Below are 21,794 nucleotides of genomic sequence, written 5' to 3'. Positions count from 1 at the left end.
TGGGGATGTTAATAGTAGAATTCAAGTTGGTTGGTTGAAGTGGAGGAATGCTTCGGGCCTTTTGTGTGATAGAAAAGTACGGCTTAGACTGAAAGGAAAATTTTATAAGATGGTGGTGAGACCTGCAATGCTCTATGGCGCTGAATGTTGGCCTTTAAAAGAGAAGCATAATAATAAGTTAAGTGTTGCCGAGATGAGAATGATTAGGTGGATGAGTGGCTTTACACTTAGAGACAAAATGCGGAATGAATATATTCGTGATAGGGTTGGTGTAGCTCCTGTGACAGACAAAATTAGAGAAAGTCGCTTTAGATGGTTTGGTCATATTAAACGTCGACCATTAGATGATCCGATGAGGAGAGTAGATGTTTTAAATTCGGCTTGTGTTAAGAAAGGCAGAGGTAGACCTAGGAAGACTTGGGCTTATTGTATTAAAAATGATCTTAATTTACTAGAACTAAATGAAAATATGACACTAAATAGGACGCAATGGAGAAAAAGGATTCATGTAGCCGACCCCACGTAGTGGGATTAATGCTTTGTTGTTGTTGTTGTTGTTGTTGTATAATCATCAGTTAATTTGTGATGAACATTGGATTTGGGATTTCTTATAATATTTCTATAAATCTTGAGTTATCTTTGTTGTATGTTAAGAGATCGTCCAATTTACTTCGAACTTCATTGAGTTGACATAGTGTTTATATGCCTACTTTAAATTTCATGTGATTTATAGGTATCGACGAATTCATAGAGGAATAACTAGATGTAAATTGACAATTCTTGACTATATTAGACATATATTTAGCAATTTACAATCCATAAAGAAATATTCTAAAAGCAATCAACTTTCCAGTTCAGATATATATCTAGTTTGGATAAATTATTATGTTTTCTAAGTTCTTGAAGGATACTATAAAATAAAATTATTCTTGGTTGTAAAATCAATATATTATATGACAAGGAATTAAATAAAATTAGTATAAGTAGGCCATAATTCATAGAGGAATAACTAGATGTAAATTGACAATTCTTGAGTATATTAGACAAATATTTAGCAATTTACAATCCATAAAGAAATATTCTAAAAGAAATCAAATTTCTAGTCAGATATATATATCTAGTTTGGATAAATGATTATGTTTTCTAAGTTCTTGAAGGAGACTAGAAAATAATATTATTCTTGGTTGAAAAATCAATATATTATATCACAAGGAATTAAATAAAATTAGTATAAATAGGCCATAAATTCAATGCGTTATTTCCTATTATTAAGTCAAGTTAATAAAGTTTTAGTTTAGATTATTTTTTATTAATTTAAATTGATTGAAGTTTTTGAATAAAAATATAATTAGGATACTATAAAATTTTTAATAAATTATCAATATTTTAAATTGTGATCATTGTGGAAAAGATACTTTACTCATCTATATTAGTTGTGAGACACGTGCATTTGCATATATCATTTTTGTTGGTCAAATTAACTTCTTGAAGAAAAAGCTTTTTCACATAAAAGTATAGTCTTTTTTTTATATATAAAATACCTATTTATTTATGTATGGTGTACACACTATTGAAGAGAAGAAAGGGTCTGTTTGGGGCAGCTGCAACTTATTAAAAAATAGCTGTGAAACTGCTGAATAATAATCTGATGCTCAAAAAGCTGCGGTGACTATTATAAATTTTTTTTAAAAAAAGTTAGACCGCGGCTAGAAAGCTACCACCACACCTAGCCAGGAGTGGTGAGAAAACACAGATTTCAATAGAAGCTTTTTGAAAAAACTATCAAAGTGTAGTTTACCCAAACAGACAAAACTGTAGAGCGGCGTTGTACCGCCGCCCCAAACGGACCCTTAATGGTAACTTGAAGATCTCACTGAAGGAACATAAAAGAAAAGAATAAGCAATCAATCTATTAACAATCTATTAACACAATTCCAAACAAGAAAAACAAATTCTCATTCATTCATTTTATGATCAAAAGTTACATTGTTAATACATGCATGGTGCTAAAAAATTAAATATATGGCAAAATTCATGAATGGAGGTCAGCTAATCCAAATAAGCCAAGAGAGCTATTCGAAATTACATCCAATTTATTTTTCTCTATTGGGCGGTTGACCATGCACTTTTGAAAGAGAGTGGATTTGTTTTTGTTCTCATATTGCTTAAAGGAGAAGGGACTAACATAGCAATTTTGGTAAGTGTGATATTAATTTGGAGCACATTGGTAGTAATTCATTTAAGAGGGTCAGCACCAAGCTTGATCAAGGTTCATTTGAGTTTTGGAATGAAGATTATGATGATATTCAAGTTTGAAGTAGCGCTCTTGTTTCTAATAAGGTCATTGTTCTGTGTACATGACTTTGCATTGTATCAACTTCATCGAACCTCAAAAGTCTTCTTCACAAAGTCAAAATTAATTTATTCATTCACGAGGCCGGTCAACAAACTTCTTTAAATTTTCCCTGGTCTTTCTTGTGTTTTCTATTTGTGCTTGATTTTTCCCTCTTAAACTAGGAATCTGTGGGTAGAGTTTGTTGTTGCTAGAGCTTCTAGTGAAAGAATTCTCCACTTTTTAAAAAGATGGGATAGAGAGGCACCTGTAGTTGATTATCTTGGTTTCTTGAAAGAGGGTTATTTTACAAGTTCTTAGGCTTTGCAAATCTTTGATGGGATGAAATATTTTTTATATTAGAAACATGACAGATGAGCATGTCATAAGGTTATAAAAGAAAATAAGCTTTTTTTTTCAAGTTTTTAAAGAAATTTGATTAGGCCGTAGTTTTGTCATATAGTTCCATGGTGTTCAAGATGAATGGGAATTAAAACATAGTCTCCTTGTATATCCTATTACTGAATTCTTTTGAGTAATAACTTCAATGTATTTATCATTACTTATTTGAATTTATTATTGCACATCTACATGATGACCATTAAAATCATGTGCAAATGTAATTACAACATAAAAAAATGTATGTCATATAGGCCTTTTTGGTTGTATAACTAAACATTATTAAAGGGTTTTTTTTTATGTTTTGAAATAGTGATATTATTGGTGAATTCAATGTAGGTTTAGAGCTTTAAATGTTTTTTTTTCCATTCAAATGGACTTGAGTCTAATTTGAAGATAACCTCTTTTTAAATCAGTTTTTGAGAAAAAAAAATGAGCTGAAATCTAAATCAAGCCTAACACTAGCCTAGTTATATGAAACCTATATTTGATGCTATTTTCTTTAATGACTGTATCATCAACACTTTCTACAAACACCATTCTCAAGTAAATTGGACATGTTTAACATAGGGGCTAAGGCCCTTGAACAATGTTTTTTATAAAGAGGTTATCTTTGTCCTGACAGTTAGATATGTATAATTGAGTTCATCCTATAATGTGGTAGATTGGGCAGCTAAGATCCGTGGATGATATCAATGATATGCTGGATGTCTCATAAGAGGCAAGTCATCAGGTTAATAGACAGCTCTTTTTATATCTACTTTTTTAGGCATGAATCTTAAGTTCAGAAGTAGGAATTGTAGAAGTTGGAATGGTTGGGTTGGACTTGGTAGAAGTTCTATCTAAAAGGGAGGAAGTGATGGAGATGAATTCGTATTGGAAGGGGAGTCAATCACAATCAGTTGTAGTTTTGTAATTTTCTTATGGCTAGACATAAGTATGCTTCAGAGCTAGATTTATGGGTTTAGGCGAGAATTTTATTTTCAATGGCTTGAAAGAAAATAATTTTTTTAAACTTTTCTTTGTGATTTAAAATATATGCATCATCATAACTATAATAGATGACATCATTTATAAGAATGCAGTTCTTGTAAAGCTTACCTTGTAAAATTTATTTTATTTTTGTAGAATTAACTCTTTAATTATTATCCTTATTATATCAATCTAAGAATTCAGCATTTTGTGTTAGGCAATTTAAGAATTAATTTGGACCATGGACACCATCAAAAGTGGGATCTTCTATTTTTATTTTTCAATAAATATTATCATAACCCCTAATATCAATTCTAGGTTGATATGTTTATGCTAATAATCTCTATTAATGTTTTCATCTCTTTGATGAGAAAGAAAGTTAAGCTAGTAGTTGGGGCTTGATTCTCAATCATGAAGAGTTGCAATAGTTTTGTACGGTTTTCCATATTTTTTGTAAAATGTAATGTTTGTCATCAATTCTCATGGCTGAGTCTTGAATATTAATTTGCAGGCTTTCAATTTCACTGAGTTCCTCTTATTGATCCAAGGCATAAATTTAAGATGCATAAACGCAATATTGAATGCAATGAATATACTTTTCTTGTAAAAGACATTTAACACAATAAGATGTGCGATGATTGCAATGCTCAAAATCTTTTGGAATTTTCAAACGCTTGCTTCACCACAAATTTCGATAATGTCGATAAATATATTTCTATTAGTGAATCAAAATGAACAAGAATATAAGATAAATTATGTTCTTATGATTTTAAATCTCAATTCTACAAATTAAGAGGTTGTATTTGAAGTCGAACACAATCTCACTAGTTAGGAAGGCTCAGGTAAAAGCAGGTATCGTAGGTTTTAAGCTAGGACAATGCAGGCCCATTTTTGGTGTACATCTATTTGGAAGTCATGCAAATGTTCACAGAAGTGCCAAACATGTTTTATTTTTGTTTTATTTTTTATTTTTTGTTTTATTTTCTCCCTAAAAGATAAATTTCCACTAAAAATGAATTTAAAACCAGGGGATCTAGAGATTATCTACTAGTGGAGGAGACTGGATCACCAATTTGCGGATGCTCGTTGATGGAGGAGATTGCTTTGTTTCTTATAGTTCTTGTGATTATCCTTGTTTTTTAGATTCCCTGAATACCTTGAATGAAAGCATCCTTTGAGCCTTCCTCTGATACGAATATGTTGGTCCATGGGAAGGATCTTATGAGAAGAGATTTTCTTATAAATTAGTGACTGCAGCGTTATGCTGGTTAGGAATGTTGTTGAAGGCTGCAGTGGTAGTTAGGAAGGGAGGATGAGAGGTGGGTAGGTGAGGGATTAATTTCCATGGATTTGTAAGGACAGTAGGGCTAGGGTTTGGTGGGGGAGAGGTCTTGCCAATTGTTTTTGAAAGTGTTTCAAGATTGGTTTGTTTTAGGGGTATCAAATCTAGTTCGCGGGTTTGGTTCGGGTTTGATCCGAAGTTGACCCTTCCCAAAACCACTTTTCCTAAACCCGACCTGAATATTAAATGGGTCAGAGAGTCCAACCCTAACTTAACCCACTTTCAACCCGCCAACCCAAACCCGACTCGTATAACCCTTTTAACATAAGACATAACAAGGTTGATTTTAGGTTAATTTTGGAGTTGTTGGGTCAAATATGAGTAAGTTCTGAGTTAGTGGGTCAACTTTGGGTCAATTCCAAGTTGGAGGGTTAACCTGAACCCGATCAGGAAAAATTAAACAAGTTAAGATTCCTAACGTGAACTTGACTAAAAATTATTTGGGTGAATCCAAAGCTAAATTTTTGGGTTCGAGTTGATTTGTCGGGTTAACTTTTGACACACCAGTTTATGTTATAAGAGTGGGGAGAGAGTGTTAGTTAAGGTTTGGGATAGTGATTAGGATTTGCAAGCGTGTGAGAGATAGAGATAGAGATAGAGAGAGAGAGAGAGAGCTAAAAAGAAAATATATGACAATATTCATTTAAAGGGTCAACTAGTCCAAATCAAGGAGGAGATAGTTCCGTATTGCTTGCAATTTCATTTTCTTCCACTAGTTTGATGACCAGGTTTTCATCACATTTTGCTTGTATGATGGGAGAATGGGCTGATCAAGCAAGTGTTAACTTAATATGGAGCACATGTTGGTGATTCATCAAAGAGGGTTAACCGAAATTGTTCAAGGTTCCATTACTTTTGAGTTTTGGAATATCATTGATGTTGATAATCTTCAAATTTGATGCTGTGATCTTGTCTTTGATGCAATCATTGACTTTGTCACTTAAGATTTTGCTACATCAATTATTCTATTTTAGGGATAAGCCTAAACCTTTTTGTCATGGAAGTTGGAATAACCAGGGAATAACCAGGCCATCCCTTTAAACCACGCGAACACATTTAAATCACAACTAATCATGCTTAATGCTTCTGAGCCACCTGTTAATCTCAGTGCCCATTCCTCTTTCAATGAAATGAATCCAAGCCTCATCGTAAAAAACTATTTTTTAGCACAATACTTGTAATATACACTACTCATGATATTTCTTAAAACAGAATACGTGTAGCATACATTTATGGCTATTTTATATACATTTATGAATCATAAATGAATATCTGTATTATATCATAGTATAACATAACACGTATGAGTCATAAATGAATACCTGCAGTATATCATAGTATAGCATAGGCATCATATGTACAGTAAAAGCCGTCCACTTGCATTAATACAATTTATGCAGGTAATCATCTAAAATACGCGTGAAGTCTAAATGCTTCTATGTCGAACTAGAAATCATATGAAAACTTGTAGAAAATTATTTTTCTTAAATTAGCACAAGATTATTTCATCCGGCTTGACGGAACAACTCTACAACGAGCGTCCACACACTCGCCTCGAGCTTTCTGCATTTTATAAACAATTTGAGGAACATAACATCATAATAATTCATAAAATTCATGTTCGTAGCATGATGTAACCCAAAACATAATTTATTCGCCTGAAACATACCTCAAAGGGGCTTTTCAGCATAAATTTGTCTTTCTGAAATTGGCTAATTTTCTGCATATCACTTCATACTTAACTTTCCCCTTGCTAACTGGTGCTAAAACCGCTTTTGGAAGCTTGCAAAATGATTACGACACTTTCGACAGACAATTGACGACTACCGTGAACGAGAAAAACACGAAAAACAAGGCAAACTTCAATACGAAAGTGAGAGGAGGGAAATGAATGCTTAGATTTGTGAGAGAGAGATAGATTCTCACCCTTGGATTTCACTCTGGAGCTCTAAATCCCGAGCTGCAGCCACCCTATGCCCGTTCTGTTTGCTGCCTGCTCTCCCCGTGCATTGTAGCAATGTCAGGGCTCGCCTGCTTCTACCAAGCGTGAAAGGAACAGGGAAGGGGGGAGTTCAGGAGAAAGAAAATAGGGAGAAGAGATGAATGCACAGATTCGTGCCCTATTCGACCGATCAAATGAAATAAAAGGCGTAAGAGAGGTCGGTTGGCTACAGTAGGACAGGGTTAAGGAAATAATTGAGGTTTAAATAAAATTTAATTTATTTAATTAAACTTATAATTTTAGAATTTTATATTTCTTAAACCATTCATTATTCATGCACGGTGTGCTATATCGAATTAATCAAGTTCATGCGTAAAATTTAATTAAATTATTTGATCGAATTCCGGGAGGTGAAAAATTTTTGTGTACTTTTTCAATTGTGCCGAAATTACTTAATTTCTCGAAATTTGGGCTTTACAGCTTTCCCTCCTTATAAAAATTTCATCATCGAAATTTCTGATTACTAAAATAGGAAGTGATATTTCTGTAGCATTTATTCTTTTTCCCAAGTAGGTTCATTTTCAGGCTTGTGCTTCCACTTTATCTTCACAAAAGGAATATGTCTGTTTCCAAGCTTTTTAACATCAGTTGCTAAAATCTTCTCAGGCTCTTCAATACATGTTAGATTTTTTTGTACTTCTATATCTTCATGTGGAATTCTCTACCTTGAATTTGAAACTCATTTCCTTATCATTGAAATGTGAAACACATCATGTATATTTGACATATTCGCAGGTAACGCTAATCTGTAGGCAACTAGACCGATCATTTATATAATTTGAAAAGACCAATGTACCTGAGGCTCAAATTACTTCATTGACCCAATCTATCTGTGTCTTTCATTGACCTGACTTTCAGAAATACAAAATCTCCAACTTTAAATTCAACTATTTTTTGCTTTGGGTCGTAATAGTTCAGCCGTCGATCCTGAGCAGCTTTCAATCTGTCTCCGATTAATCTGATTTTCTCCGTGGTTCTGTCAACTAGCTCGACCTAACATTTGGCGTTCACTCGCTTCGATCCAACTGAGTGGAATTCTGCACTTTGTCATACTTCATAAGAAGCCATTTTGATGTTGGATTGATATATGCTGTTGTAAGGAAACTCAATCATTGGAATATGATCTTCCCAACTTCCTCCAAAGTTGAGAACACCTAGCCTTACTAGATGTTCCAATACTTAAATTTTTCTTTCTGATTGTTGATGAAATGCCGTGCTAAAATATAATAGTGTACCCAAACTTTGTTGAATGTCTTTTCACAACCTGGACGTGAATCTTCTGTCTTTGTTAGAAGCAATAACTTTTGTAATATCGTGCAATCTGATAATTTCTTTGACATATAATTAGACATCTTTTCCATTAATTTTATATCTAATAGACAAGAAATGAGCTGACTTGGTTAATTTGTTAATAATGACCCAAATACTGTTGTGGCCCTGTTTGGATCGAGAAAATCCTATAACAAAATTCATAGCATTTTTTTTCCATTTCCATTCAGGTATCGACAATGATTATAACAATCTGCTGTGTCTTTGATGCTCAGCCTTTACAATCTGACATGCTTGACATTGAGATGCATATTCAGAAATATCTTTCTTCATATCTAGCCACCAAAATACTAACTTCAAATCCTTATACATTTTTGTGCTGCCTAGATGAATTGTGTACCATGAATGATGAGCTTAATGTAGAATTTCTTGTCTCAAATCAGAATCAATAGGTACCCATATCTGTAGCTTATTTCAGATAACGTCATCTTCATCAGCAATTATATCAGCCCTCTTTTCTGATTGACATTGTTTCAGGAGTTTCAAATATTCAATGCTGACTTTCTGAGCTGTCTGATTCTATCCATTAACGTAAGTTGCACTGTCAGTTGTTGTAAGTAACCCATATCACTTGATCTTGTAACTTCCACTGTAGAGCATCAATTTCTTTAATCAACTTTGGCCTCTGAGTAAGAATCCAACTTGCACTACCTGTGGATTTACAATGCACAGCAACAATATTTGCTCGGCTCGGACAATAATTTATATCCATATCATAATATTTGATCATCTCCAACCATCTTTGTTGCCTCAAATTCAATTCTTTTTGTGCGAAAATGTACTTCAGACTTTGATGATCAATTAAGACCTCACATTTTATACCATACAAATAATGTTACCAAATTTTGAGAGCAGATACCATAACAACTAGCTCCAAATCTTCTGTCGAATAGTTTCTTTCATGTGAATTTAACTGTCTGGATGCATAAGCTATTATCTTTTTATTTTGTATTAGAACACAACCCAAACCTAACCTAAAACCTCATAAGGACGCTTCACTGTAAATTTGAAATCCTTCTATTCCTGACGGGAGTGCTAACACTAGTGTCGTGGTCAAATGTTTCTTCAACTCTTGAAAACTATACGCAAATTTTACAATCCACTCAAACTGAACATCTTTTCTCATCAGCTTGGATAATGATAGCTATCTGTGAAAAAGCTTTGACGAACCTCCTGTAATATCCTACCAAACCAAGGAAATTGCATTTCTCTATATCATTCTTTCGAGTAGGTCATTCCACAATTGCATTTACCTACTAAAATTCCCTGATCACTGATAATGTGTCCCAAAAATGCAATGCTTCACAGCTAAAATTCACATTTCGAAAATTTTGCATATGATTATTTTTGTCTCAACTTCAAAAATATCCTCAAATTTTGGACATGATTCTCATAATTTTTTGAATAAATCATAATATCGTTAATAAATATAATGACGAACTGATCCACGTATGACTTGAAAATTCGATTCATTAGGTGCATAAAAATTGCAAGGCCATTAGTTAAGCCAAAAGACATAACAAAGAATTCATAACGATCATACCTAGTTCCAAAAGCTGTCTTAGTTATATCCATCTCTTTGAATCTGACTTGATAATATCCCGATCTCAGATCAATTCGGGAAAATACATTTGCACCTTCTAACTGATCAAAGCAATCATTGTTCCTGGGCAAAGGATATTTGTTCTTGATCGTCACTTTATTCAACTCTCTGTAATCAATACATATTCGCATAGATCCGTCTTTCTTCTTAACAAACAATACTGAAGCACTTCATGATAAACAACTTGGCCTAATAAAACACTTATCGATCAATTCCTGCAACTGGCATTTCAATTTCTGCAATTTCTTCGGAGCCATTCTGTACGAAGATTTGAATATTGCAGACGTTCCCAGTTGCAAATCATTACTAATCTCCTTTTCTCATTCTGGCAGTAGCCCTGACAATTCACCACGAAATACATCAGAAAATTTTGAAGCTAGTGGGATGTTCTTCAATTTTTGTACATTTTTATTTAGCACTTCTAGCTTTGCCAAAAATATCAGCTCGCCACTAACACTTTTTCACTGCATTAATCAAAGAAGATTGTGCATTTCGATCACACAAAATATAAAATAATTTTTCACAAGATAGTTGCAGCTTCACCCACATTTTCTAGCATTCGATTATAGCAAAATGATTTACTAACCAATCTATCCCCAAAATGACATCAAAGGTTTGGATTGTCATGATAATCAACTATGATGGAAACTTTTTATCATGCACATAAACATCCACTTCACATTTTCTATTGGCATTAAACCCACTTCGCGAGGGATAGTAACATACAAAGCAAGAGTAAAATGCATAATATCAGCATTTAAATTGGCAGCAAACTCATCAAAAAATAAAAAAATGCGATTCACCAGAATCGAATAAAACAGTGCCAGGTTTATCTTGAATTAGGAGTGTACCTGTAACCACATCTTCTGATTCTTTGGCTTCTTGAGGGGTAATTGCAAAAACTCGGGCTCTTAATGGTTGGTTCAGCTCCGTGCTATGAAGCTTTACCCTTTGTTTGCACTGAAGGCTTCCCCAAAAACTGAGTTTTGTTGGGCTAATTTCCTTCCAAAAATTTGCTAGAGATTCCCTATCCTTGGATTGCTTATGGTCTGGTGTATTCCTTCTTTTCCTGTGGACAATTCATTTGAATGTCCCGATTGTCTACATTTGTAACATTTTTCAGAATCCAACAGACATTGCCCAAAATATCTTTTTTCATACTTTTCACAAACTGGTTTTTCAATCTGAAGCTTCTTCTGCTTTCCTTCCGATTTAGTTTTCTTGCTTGAAAAGTGTTCTCTTTTGCCTAAATCCTTTCGCTTGCATGCTTGAGGTTGTCTCTCTGATCGGAAAAGTTCAGTTCACTTTCAATTCTTCTTGCACTTTCAACATCCACAGAGTTATCACTAATTTCAAATGGAGCTAGTGTCAATCTCAATTGATCTTTAAGATTGTGCAGAAATCTGTAACAAATTTTCTCTCGGGTGCTAACATAGTGAGGTGCATATCTCGAAAGAAAAGTGAATTCCCTCATATTGCATAACTGTCTTGGACCCTTGAGCTAGATTGAAGAATTTATCTTGCTAATCTGTCTGAAAGCGGAATATATGAATTTTTGAAGACTTTTACAAATTCTTCCCACTTTGCTAATCTTGTTAATCTGCCCTTACTTGGAAGACAACAATGAAGAATGGGCAAATAACAAATTCAGAGAAATAATCAAAGCTAATATAAGATTTTACACATAAAAAGAAGTAATGTGAATCATTGTAAAAAATTGTACATGTCTACACACAATGCATAACATGCTAGCATAACAAAGCAAATACAGAAAACAAGACTACAGTGTAATATGTAGGTCGTAAGCATGAAATCATAAGTATAATCAAAGGCATGTTCATTCATTTCATAAAGATCATATCATAATAATGTCACTTGTTTAATGTATAATGTTCAACTATTTTAATGTTCTTCATAATGGGTCGTCACCCTGCCCTAAAGGTCATATAAATTATCTATAAAGGTTGAGTTTTATTCAACGTAGCAGTTATAGACAACCCCCTTGATACCCACGGTTCTCTAACGTTTTGTCACCGTCTAATTCCAACGTTCGTAGAGTTTTATCCTCGATAAATATCAGAAGTCAGAGAATATATCTCTGCATGCAATAGTCTACCCATACATTACTCATGACATTTTTTAAAGCATAATAATTATAACATACATTCATGGATATTTCATATACATGTATGAATCATAAAGGAATACTTGCACTATGTATAGTATAACATGTATGAATCATAAATGATTACCTGTAATATATCATAGTATAACATAACATCATATATATAGTAAAAGATGTCCGCTTGCATTCATAAAATTTAAGTAGGTAATCATCTACAATATGCATGAAATCTAGATGCTTCTATGTCAAACTAGAAATCATATGCAAACCTATAGAATATTATTTGTTTTTAGATTAACATAAGAGTATTTCACCTGACTAAATGGAGCAGCCCTACGACGAGTGCCCACACGCTCGTCTTGAGCTCGTTGTCTCGTATAAATAATCTGGGGAGCGCAGACATCATAATAATTCATAAAATTTAGGTTCATAAAAGGATTTAACCCAAATAATAACTTGTTCGCCTGAAAAATACCTCAAATGGTCTTTTCGGCATAAATCTGCCTATCAGAAATTGACTAATTTTATTCTTTTCATCTCCTACTTAACTTCCCCCTCCCTAACTTGTGCTATCTTTTGGAAGCTTGCAAAATGATTATGATACTTATGACACACAATTTATGCCTCCGACGGCCACTGTGAACGAGAAAAACACAAAAAACTAGGCAAACTTCAATACAGAAGTGAGAGGAAGGAAATTAAGGCTTAGAATTGCGAGAATTAAGGCTTAGAATTGCGACTTAGAATTGCGAGAGAGAGAGAGAGAGAGTTGTACCCTTGGATTTCACCCGGAGCCCTAAATTCCGACTTGCAGCCACCTTGTGCCCGCTCAGTTCGCTACTTGCTTGCCCCGTGCTCTGTAGCAATGGGTCGAAAGGCTCACTTGCTTCTGCCGAGAGTGTAAGGAACAGGGAGGGGGAGTTTGGGAGAAAGAAAATAGGGAGAGAGGGGAAAAATGCGCAGATTCATGCCTGTTCGATTGATCGAATTAAATAAAAGGCGTAAAAGAGGTCGGTTGGCTACAAGAACAGAGGGTTAAGAAAATAATTAAGGTTTAAATAAAGTTTAATTAATTTAATTAAACTTATAATTTTAGAAGTTTATATGTCTCAAACCATTCATTATTCATGCATGGTGCTTTATATCAAATTAATTGATTTCATGTGTATAATTTAATAAAATTATTTCGATCAAATTTCGGGAGGTGAAAAATTTTGGAATACTTCTTCAGTTGTACTGAACTTAATTTCTCTAAATTTGGGCGTTACATGGAGATTTGATTTCATTAATTTTATTAGCATGCTCCCTTGATTTGCGGAGGAAGTGGGTAGTTTCTTAGAACCCTTGTAGACTACAATGAATACTCTTTTTTATGTCCCTTGGCCACAAGGAAAAGCACTAGGTACATGCTCTCTCAAGTGGGATCATTTTTGGCTTGATTTCCTTCAATTGACTTTTATGGCACCTTGGCTTTTCATATTTAGCTAAATTTTTTACATGGACCATGTGCACACAAACTTAACTTATGCCACTACTTCTAATGCATTGATAATGGCCACCCTAATATCATCCTAGTTACTGCTAGAGTTCATATGTTACAATCATGTCATAAAAAATTAAATTACATAATGCTGCTAAATGTAACCAATACACAAATACTGAAGTTAACAAGAGAATGTAAATATCATTTTGGAGCTCTATCTATATGAATTTTTTAATGTGCTGCATGACATGTTTATATATTTATATATTCTAATATATGCATTTATATAAGTTGAGCTGGACATAATCAAGCTGGCTATTAGTTGTGAGTAGGGCTGTCAAAAAAGCTCGTTGTTCGCGAACAGTTCGTGTTCGGTTCGTCAATGAGTTCGTGTTCGATTCATTCGATAAGTAAACGAGACAAACGCGAACAAATTTTTTTCGTTCGCTTAGTTAAACGAACCAAACACGAACAGTGATGCGTTCGTTCGTGTTCGAATCGTTATTGTTTGAAATATAAAATAATATAAAATAATTATATATAAAAAATTTATTATATTTTAAAACATTAAATTTTATAAATTATAATATATAATAAAATAATAATAATAATATATTAATATACTATAGTAGTAATATACTAATATAGATATTGAATATTTATATAATATAAGTTATATAATTAATATATAATATTCGTTCGTTAAGAAACGAACACGAGCTTATTTCAAACAAACTAAATTTTAAACGAACCGAACACGAACACAAGCTTTGTTGGTTCGTGTTCGGTTCGTTTACACCCCTAGTTGTGAGTTATCATATTTAGGCTTGGGTTGCTGAGTAGAATTCTACTCCCGTGCTTCTCTTCACTCGGTGAATAATCTGTTGACTTGTAAATGAGAGCATAAAATATAGATATATTAACTGGTGAAAAGTTCTCCTTTTATTTGTAAACAAACTGGACATGTAAACAAACTGGAAAAGTAACTGCATTTACAGATTGTCACCGTTACAGAAAGGAACTTGGAAATATGCAACTCCAAGTAGTCATTATTTATACTAAATATTTGTTCATAACTAGTTTGGTTCACAAGTTTGGACTGCACGTTGAATTTAGCTGGTGGGGCATTATCTAATTTGGATTTTTTTTAAAACATCTTTGTTTTTTTAATCTTCTTTTGTTTTTTGCAGATCCCTTGTGAGCATGCTTTTTGTTTGGCTTGTGCAAGGAGTGATCCTAGCTGTTATCTGTAAGTTTTTTTTCACAATTCCTTCTTATATGTCAAACTAAAATCTACACGTGGTCTATTTTACAAAGATAATTTTATCTGGTTGAGAAGCTTTTGGGAAGCTTATTTATTGCTCATAGCTAACATTAAATAGTACAATGTCCTGCCTTTTCTTACTGCTGCTATTTGTTATGAGTTAAGGTCTCCTCAAAATTAAGATAAGGATGGAACAATGTACCGATAATGTGTAAATGAGTTTTTCTTATTTTTTAATTTTTTAGATTTCTTCATATCCACAATCCTTAGTGTTATTTTTATTGTTCTTCCGACTTGATTTTGGCTATAAATCAACTTCATTATTCTAGTAATCACTTGGAATTCTTAATCTTGACAATCCTTATGGGGTGTTTGCTAGCACATTTGAATAGGATTTAGCACCAGATTTATGAAATCCAACCAAATGCAAAAAAACCTAATCCCATCCAAACCGTGAAATGTTCCTCTTTTCCTTTTTCCAAATCCAATCAAAGTTGGATTATAAAAAAAAACTCTAATCCCATCCAAACCGAGCCTAAAGCCTTAATATTATGTAGAAATGTGGAGAAACTATATTATCTTATTCCATTGTATTCAAAGTACAATATTTTCCTTTGTTATAGGGGGGCGACCATAATTAAGCTCATTACAACTTACCAAATACAAAATAAAAAAAAGAAGGAAAAATTAAGAATGCAAAAACCCTAATCCCATCCAAACCAGATTCAGAAAAGGAAAAGAGGAACATCTCACGGGGGATGACTTAGTTCCTGAGCTCACTGATCCTAATCAGTGCTCATGGAAGATCCAGGATTATATGACCATGTCTTGGTTGATCATTTCTATGAGCACATAAATTTGAGAAAATTTTTTGCTTTACAGGACATCATAGGAGATTTGGGAAGGCTCGTGAGGCATATTTAAATATTGAAAATCTTGCATAATCGATTAAGATTGAGAGAAAACTGCATGAGCTCTGACAAGAAAGTTGAGTGTTACTCAATACTTTAATACACTATCGAGGTACTGGTTATAGTTAGATATGTCTGATACATATGTATGGAAGTGCCTGTAAGATGATGTGATGTATAAAACAATAGTGGAGAAGAAGAGGATGACTAAGTTCTTACTGGGTTAAAAAAAAACTTAGATGTGACGAGAGGAAGAAAGAATCATGAGAATGAAGTCTTCCCCTACCACTAGAGAAGCCTTTGCTGAAGTTAGAAGAGAATAAATACGAAGAAGCTCTGGTGATAGGAAGTGGAAGCTTATCTAGCACTAAAAGCTTAGTTTTGTACACAAAACTCCTCTCACGATTCAAAGCCAAAGAAAAATCGTCCGTTCTGTGAATATTGTAAGAAACCTGATCAAATAAAGGATAAGTGTCATAAATTATATGGAAAACATGTAGATTAGAAACCTGAACAAGGGAGGAAAGACCAAGACAACAAGACCCATGTTGTTACCTCTTTTTAAGGGTTGGCTGACATTAGTCCCTTCATTAAGGAACAACTGGAGGTGTTGAAGAAGCTTTTTACTAGCACGACTGAGCAACCTACCAGCTTGTTGATACACAAAGGTATCATATCCTCATACCTTGCTAACAATAGAAAATTTCAATCTTGGATAATTGACTTAGGTGCTTCTAATCACATGACTAAAGACACTCGTGCTCTCACAAACCACCAAGAGATCATTACTTCCAAATTTATTAGACTTATCGATGGATCTCATTCCATGATTGTTGGGAAAAGAGAAATTAAAGTATCCCACGATATTCAACCTTCTTTTGTGCTATACTAGATTGCAACTTTCTTTCACTTAGCAAGTTTACTCTTGAATTGAATTGAATTGTGTTACTAAATTTCATTCTAACTCTTGTAAATTTTAGGTGGTGGATTCAAGGAAGGAGATTGACAATGTTGAATTGCATCAAGATTTATACCTAGTTAAAAAGTGTTATTCTCTTAACACACAAGTGTCTTCTCCACCATTTTCTTCTCAAGTTCTTAAGTCCATTGTGTCTGAATCTGTTGAAAATCAAGTTTTATTATGACATTGTTGTCCGAATTATCTCAATTTTCATTAGTTGCAACCCCATCTTTTTATTAATAAAAGGTCAGAGTTTTATCAATGTAAAATCTGCTAACTTTCAAAGCATACTCGTTATGTATATCCTTCATCTCAGTAAAAACTCACATCCTTTCTCTATGATCCATAATGACATTTGAGGACCATCAAAATTAAAAGTAATTAATGGAGCCAGATGATTTGTCTTCTTCATTGATAATCACACTAGAACCAATTGGATATTCTTCATAAAGGAGAAATTTGAAACTGCACAATTCTTTTAGTCACTGCATGACATAATTTCACTCAGTTCCAATGTAAATTTCAGATTCTCAAAAGTGATAATGCAAATGAATACTTTAACTCGATCATTGGACCATACATTGTTTAGAATAGTATCATCCATGTGAATTCTTGTGTTGAGACTCCACAACAAAATGAGATAGCTGAGAAGAAGAATATTAATGCTTTCTCATAATATCCCAAATATTCCTGAAGAGATGCAGTTCTTATAGCCACCCACCTCTTTAATATAATGCTAAGTAGTGCAATTAGATTCAAAGCTCCTCTCCATGTTTTGATGGAAAAATTTAGAGCCTTCTCATCCAATATTTCTATAAAAATATTTGGTTGTCTTTCTTTTGTTCACATTCACCAATCAAACCACACAAAGCTTGACCCAAAATTCACAAATTGTATCTTCCTTGCTTATGCGTTTAACAAAAAAGGGTACAAGATCTATTCTTTTGTTAATAAAAAATATTATAACTCCAGAGATGTTACATTCTTTGAAAATAATACTACCACCCCAAATCTAAAATTTAAGCGGAGAGTCTGGGTGAATATTAGATTTGGGACACTACTTTTGATACCTACATTGAACTAGTAACCACAACATATTCTACTACCCTCTACCCATCATGTCTGTCAAGTTCCACCACTCAAGGATATCTAACCCGATATTAACAACAAAGCACTCTGTGTATATAATAGAAGAAAGAAATCCACTAAGCACGATTAAAATAATATGCAACCACAGGACTATTCACAACCAAACCTGAATTCACACATCTTTAAAGTTACAAAGGAGGTGGAGTCCAATGAAGCAGAGAAAGTTCCACAAATTATCCTATTCAGGAGTATGTTTTCTTTGGGAAGTTATCATCACCTTATAAAGCTTTTTTCATCTAATTTTGATAGCGTGTGGATATCCAAGTCTATTTATGAAGCACTTTAAAGTCCATAATGGAAAAATGCAGTTGGAGAGGTGATCCAAGCACTTGATCAAAATGGCACATGGACCTTTATAAAGTTTCCTCCGGATAAAAGAACTGTTGGGTGCAAGTGGTTGTTCAATGTCAAGTACAGATCAGATGGAAATATTTTCAAATGTTTCACTCAGTCTTATGGGATAGACAATAAAAAGATTTTGCATCAGCGACCAAGCTAAATACTGTAAGCGTTTTTCTTGGCAGTGAACAAAGAGTGGCTTGTTGAATGAAGGCCTTGAGGATGCAAGTGGGGACTCCATCAACTTGATATCAAGAATGGCTTTTTAAATGAAGTCCTTGAAGTATATATGGAGATCCCACTATCACTGAAAAATAGATCAGTAAATATCTGATTTGTAAACTAAGAAAATCATTTTATGACCTCAAATAATGTCCATGGTCTTCATTTGACAAGTTTGTCAAGGCTACGAAATTTAGTGGTACATCCAATGCCAAATTGATCATACACCTTTCATAAAGAATAAACAGGGAGGTAAAAAAGCTATACTTATTAGCCATGTAGATGATATGATTTTGATATGTGATGATGAGAAAGTGATTGGAAAGATTAAAGAGGCTATTGCCACTGAATTTGAAATCAAGGATCTAGGTTCTATGAGATACTTTGTGGGCATGAATGTGGCCAGATTTAATAAGGGAATTTTGATATCTCAAAAACGTACATCCAAGACTTACTAAAAGAGACAAGAATGTTGGGGCGTAAACCTTTTGAGCCTCTTATAGATTTCAACAAAATGTTACATTCAGGGGAGAAAAGACATTAGTGGAAAAAATGTAGATATCAGAGATTGGTGAGAAAACTTATTTATTTGACACACACTAGACCTAATATCGTTTATTTTGTTTGATTGTGAGTCAACATATGAATGGTCCAAATGCAGAACATCAAGAGAATATTTACATAATATTGAGTTTTCTTAATAAAACTCCTGACAGAGGGTTTTTGTTTAAGAGATTAGATAACGAGTAAAAAATTTATATTGATGCTAGTTAGGCATGAGAACACATGGATGAAAGATCCACATCCGAGCATTGTTCCTATGTATGGGGAAATCTTGTCACATTGAGGAACAAGAAATAAGCAATAGTCTCTAGAAGTAGTGCAGAATCTGAGTACTCGCCCTTTTGTTTTAGGAATTTGTGAAGGAATATGGATCCAAAGATTATTAAATGAGTTGCGGCCAATCCCATAAAGATGTTCTGTGACAACCAAACCACCATTAGTATTGCAAAAAACCCTGTGCATCATGAAAAGACTAAACACATTGAGATTGATAAACATTTTATCTCTGAAATGGTCAATGATCGCATTACACAGCTAATCTACATTCTAACTTAGCTTTTATGTCGCCGATGTCTTCACCAAATCCCTACCACCAGGTAGCTTCGCTGATTTGATAATAAGCTGGGTCCTTACAATATCTATGACCTAGTTTGAGGGGAGTGTGGAATTTGGTCCTTGTTAGGTGGCCCAAACCACCAGTCATATGTGACCCATAGGTTCAATTTGTGGAAGCTATTGGAGGTAGTTTTCTTTTCAGCTTTATATTTTTTCATTTTTTTTAATTATGTTGTATGTCTTTCCTTCTTTATTTATTTTGTATATAGTAAGTTGTAATGGGCTTAATTATGTTTGTCCTAGCCGTTCCCCTTATAATAAGGGTAAATGTTGTAATTTGAGTACGATGGAATAATAAAATATAGATTTTCCACCTTTCTACACTCCGCCTTTTCGATAGACACACATCATTAGGAGCTAGCTTTGACATGGAAATAGGCCAAGACTTTGTTGCGTTACTTAATATTAAGGAGAAAAAAGAAATTCATTCTTTTATGCACCTTTAAATTCATTTTTGTACCCCCATTTTCTTATGTCTCCCATTAATTACATCTAATCATAGAAATCTTTTATTCTCTTTAGTGCAAGCCCATCTCGCCTAAATCTATGGTGCACTACAGTAAAAAATTGTTGCTATGCCCATCCATTTTCCAAAAACATTTACCAATTTTTGTTGAGATTGCGTAAATTGACACATTCATCAAGAGTTTATGATAAATGTATATAGTATGCACTTAGTTTGCTTGAACTTTTTGCATAAATGTACTGATCATCGTTGAATTCTGAAACTGGGGAAAAGATAATGAATTGAAATTAGCTGTAACATCAAAAAAATGTGTACAATGACCAAGTGGATTGACCCAATAAATACATCAAGGATATGAGCAACAGTAGTTTATTTTTCAAAGCAAAGCCCTCAAATGCCAGTATTGATGGTGTTTGGCTATTTGCTTGACCTTTCATCAGGAAATAGATAATAAAGCGGCTATAATAAAATATTGATTTAGTGCGTTGTAAGGTGGCCCACCAACTTTAGAGCTCTTTCTACTTTTAATAGCAATGAGCTATGAGCTAGATCATAATCATTTTCAATGATCCAGTTGTAGACTGATTTTTCGTCAGTCTAATTTTATTTTACATTCATTTTAACATTTTACATTCTTTTTAGTAGTATTTAAGTGTTATCAATCTCTTTGTGATTGGCTTTGAGATCCACAAAGCATAATTAGTTGTTTCACCGTCTTATCAAATTTCATTTTAAGAGGTTATTTTGATTTGGTTTGTTGTGAAAAATGACGATAATAAAGCGAAAATTGAAACGAGAAAAATTGCACGAAAAAAAACACCAGAGCGACACACATACTTACGTGGTTCGAAAATTTTGCCTATGTCCACGGAGCCGCAAAAAAAATTATTTCTTCGAGAAATTACACCGTTGAGCGCCTTGACGTTTACAAGAAAATATTTCTTTTCTTCTCTCCCTTCCTCTCTCTTTCTCTTCCTCTCTTTCTTTCTTAGAGGACTTGGCTTGACCCTTAGCATTATGACAAACCATAAGAGACTATTTATAAAAATCAGGAGAGCGGTAGGTGGGATGTGGTAGGTGGGAATGTAGGTGAGTGGTAGGTGAGATTCTTAATTAGGAAGCTAATTAAATTGCGGTGGACAAGGTCTCCATATTATCCAACAATTTTCCCACTTGGAGATTGAGACACTGATTGCATCACTTATTGGCTGCATCATCTACTAGTTGTACCGACATTTTCCTCAAACATGATATCTCCTCCCTCTCTACAACTCAAAGCCCCAGTTTTCATGCCAGAACACCAGCTAAAGTCGAGTGCAACTTCAGCTTCTCATGAGTAACACCCTCAGTTGACATATCACCGTCAACGTAGCCTTGTACCACCAAACTCTTTCATGGGTTACTTTTATATCTGCTTGCAACTCCCACTACATGAGCAATATCCTGCCCCTGCTGAAAACCATTTTCAACAAGTCTAGCTTTGTACCTCTTACTGCCATCAAGTGCATTCTTTACCCGGTACACCCACTTGTTGTGCAATGCATTCTTCCTTATTTAAGTTCTGTCAGCTCCCAAGTTTGATTCCCTGACAGGGAGTCCAGCTTCTCCTTCTTTGTCAGCTCCCACTTGCACGAATTCTCATATTACAAGATTTCTTCATAGCTCATTGGTTCTCTGTCATTTGTCTATACAAGGTCCGATTTTTCTGCCTTTGGC

At 33.9% G+C, this 21,794-nt stretch overlaps 1 protein-coding gene across 1 annotated transcript in view; it reads left to right on the top strand.

Annotated features, from left to right (window-relative positions):
• The window catches only part of LOC110025492 (E3 ubiquitin-protein ligase Hakai), a 39,795-nt gene that overhangs the window by 6,317 nt on the left and 11,684 nt on the right, over nt 1-21,794 (top strand). The window contains 1 exon segment of the mRNA XM_020726000.1: nt 14,778-14,836. Within this exon segment, the coding sequence (XP_020581659.1) occupies nt 14,778-14,836 (59 nt within the window).

This window comes from Phalaenopsis equestris, unplaced genomic scaffold (genome assembly GCF_001263595.1).
Source record: "Phalaenopsis equestris unplaced genomic scaffold, ASM126359v1 Scaffold000301, whole genome shotgun sequence".
NCBI lineage: Eukaryota > Viridiplantae > Streptophyta > Magnoliopsida > Asparagales > Orchidaceae > Phalaenopsis > Phalaenopsis equestris.
Note: the sequence above shows the minus strand (reverse complement) of the source record. Positions and strands in the feature narration are given on the sequence as shown.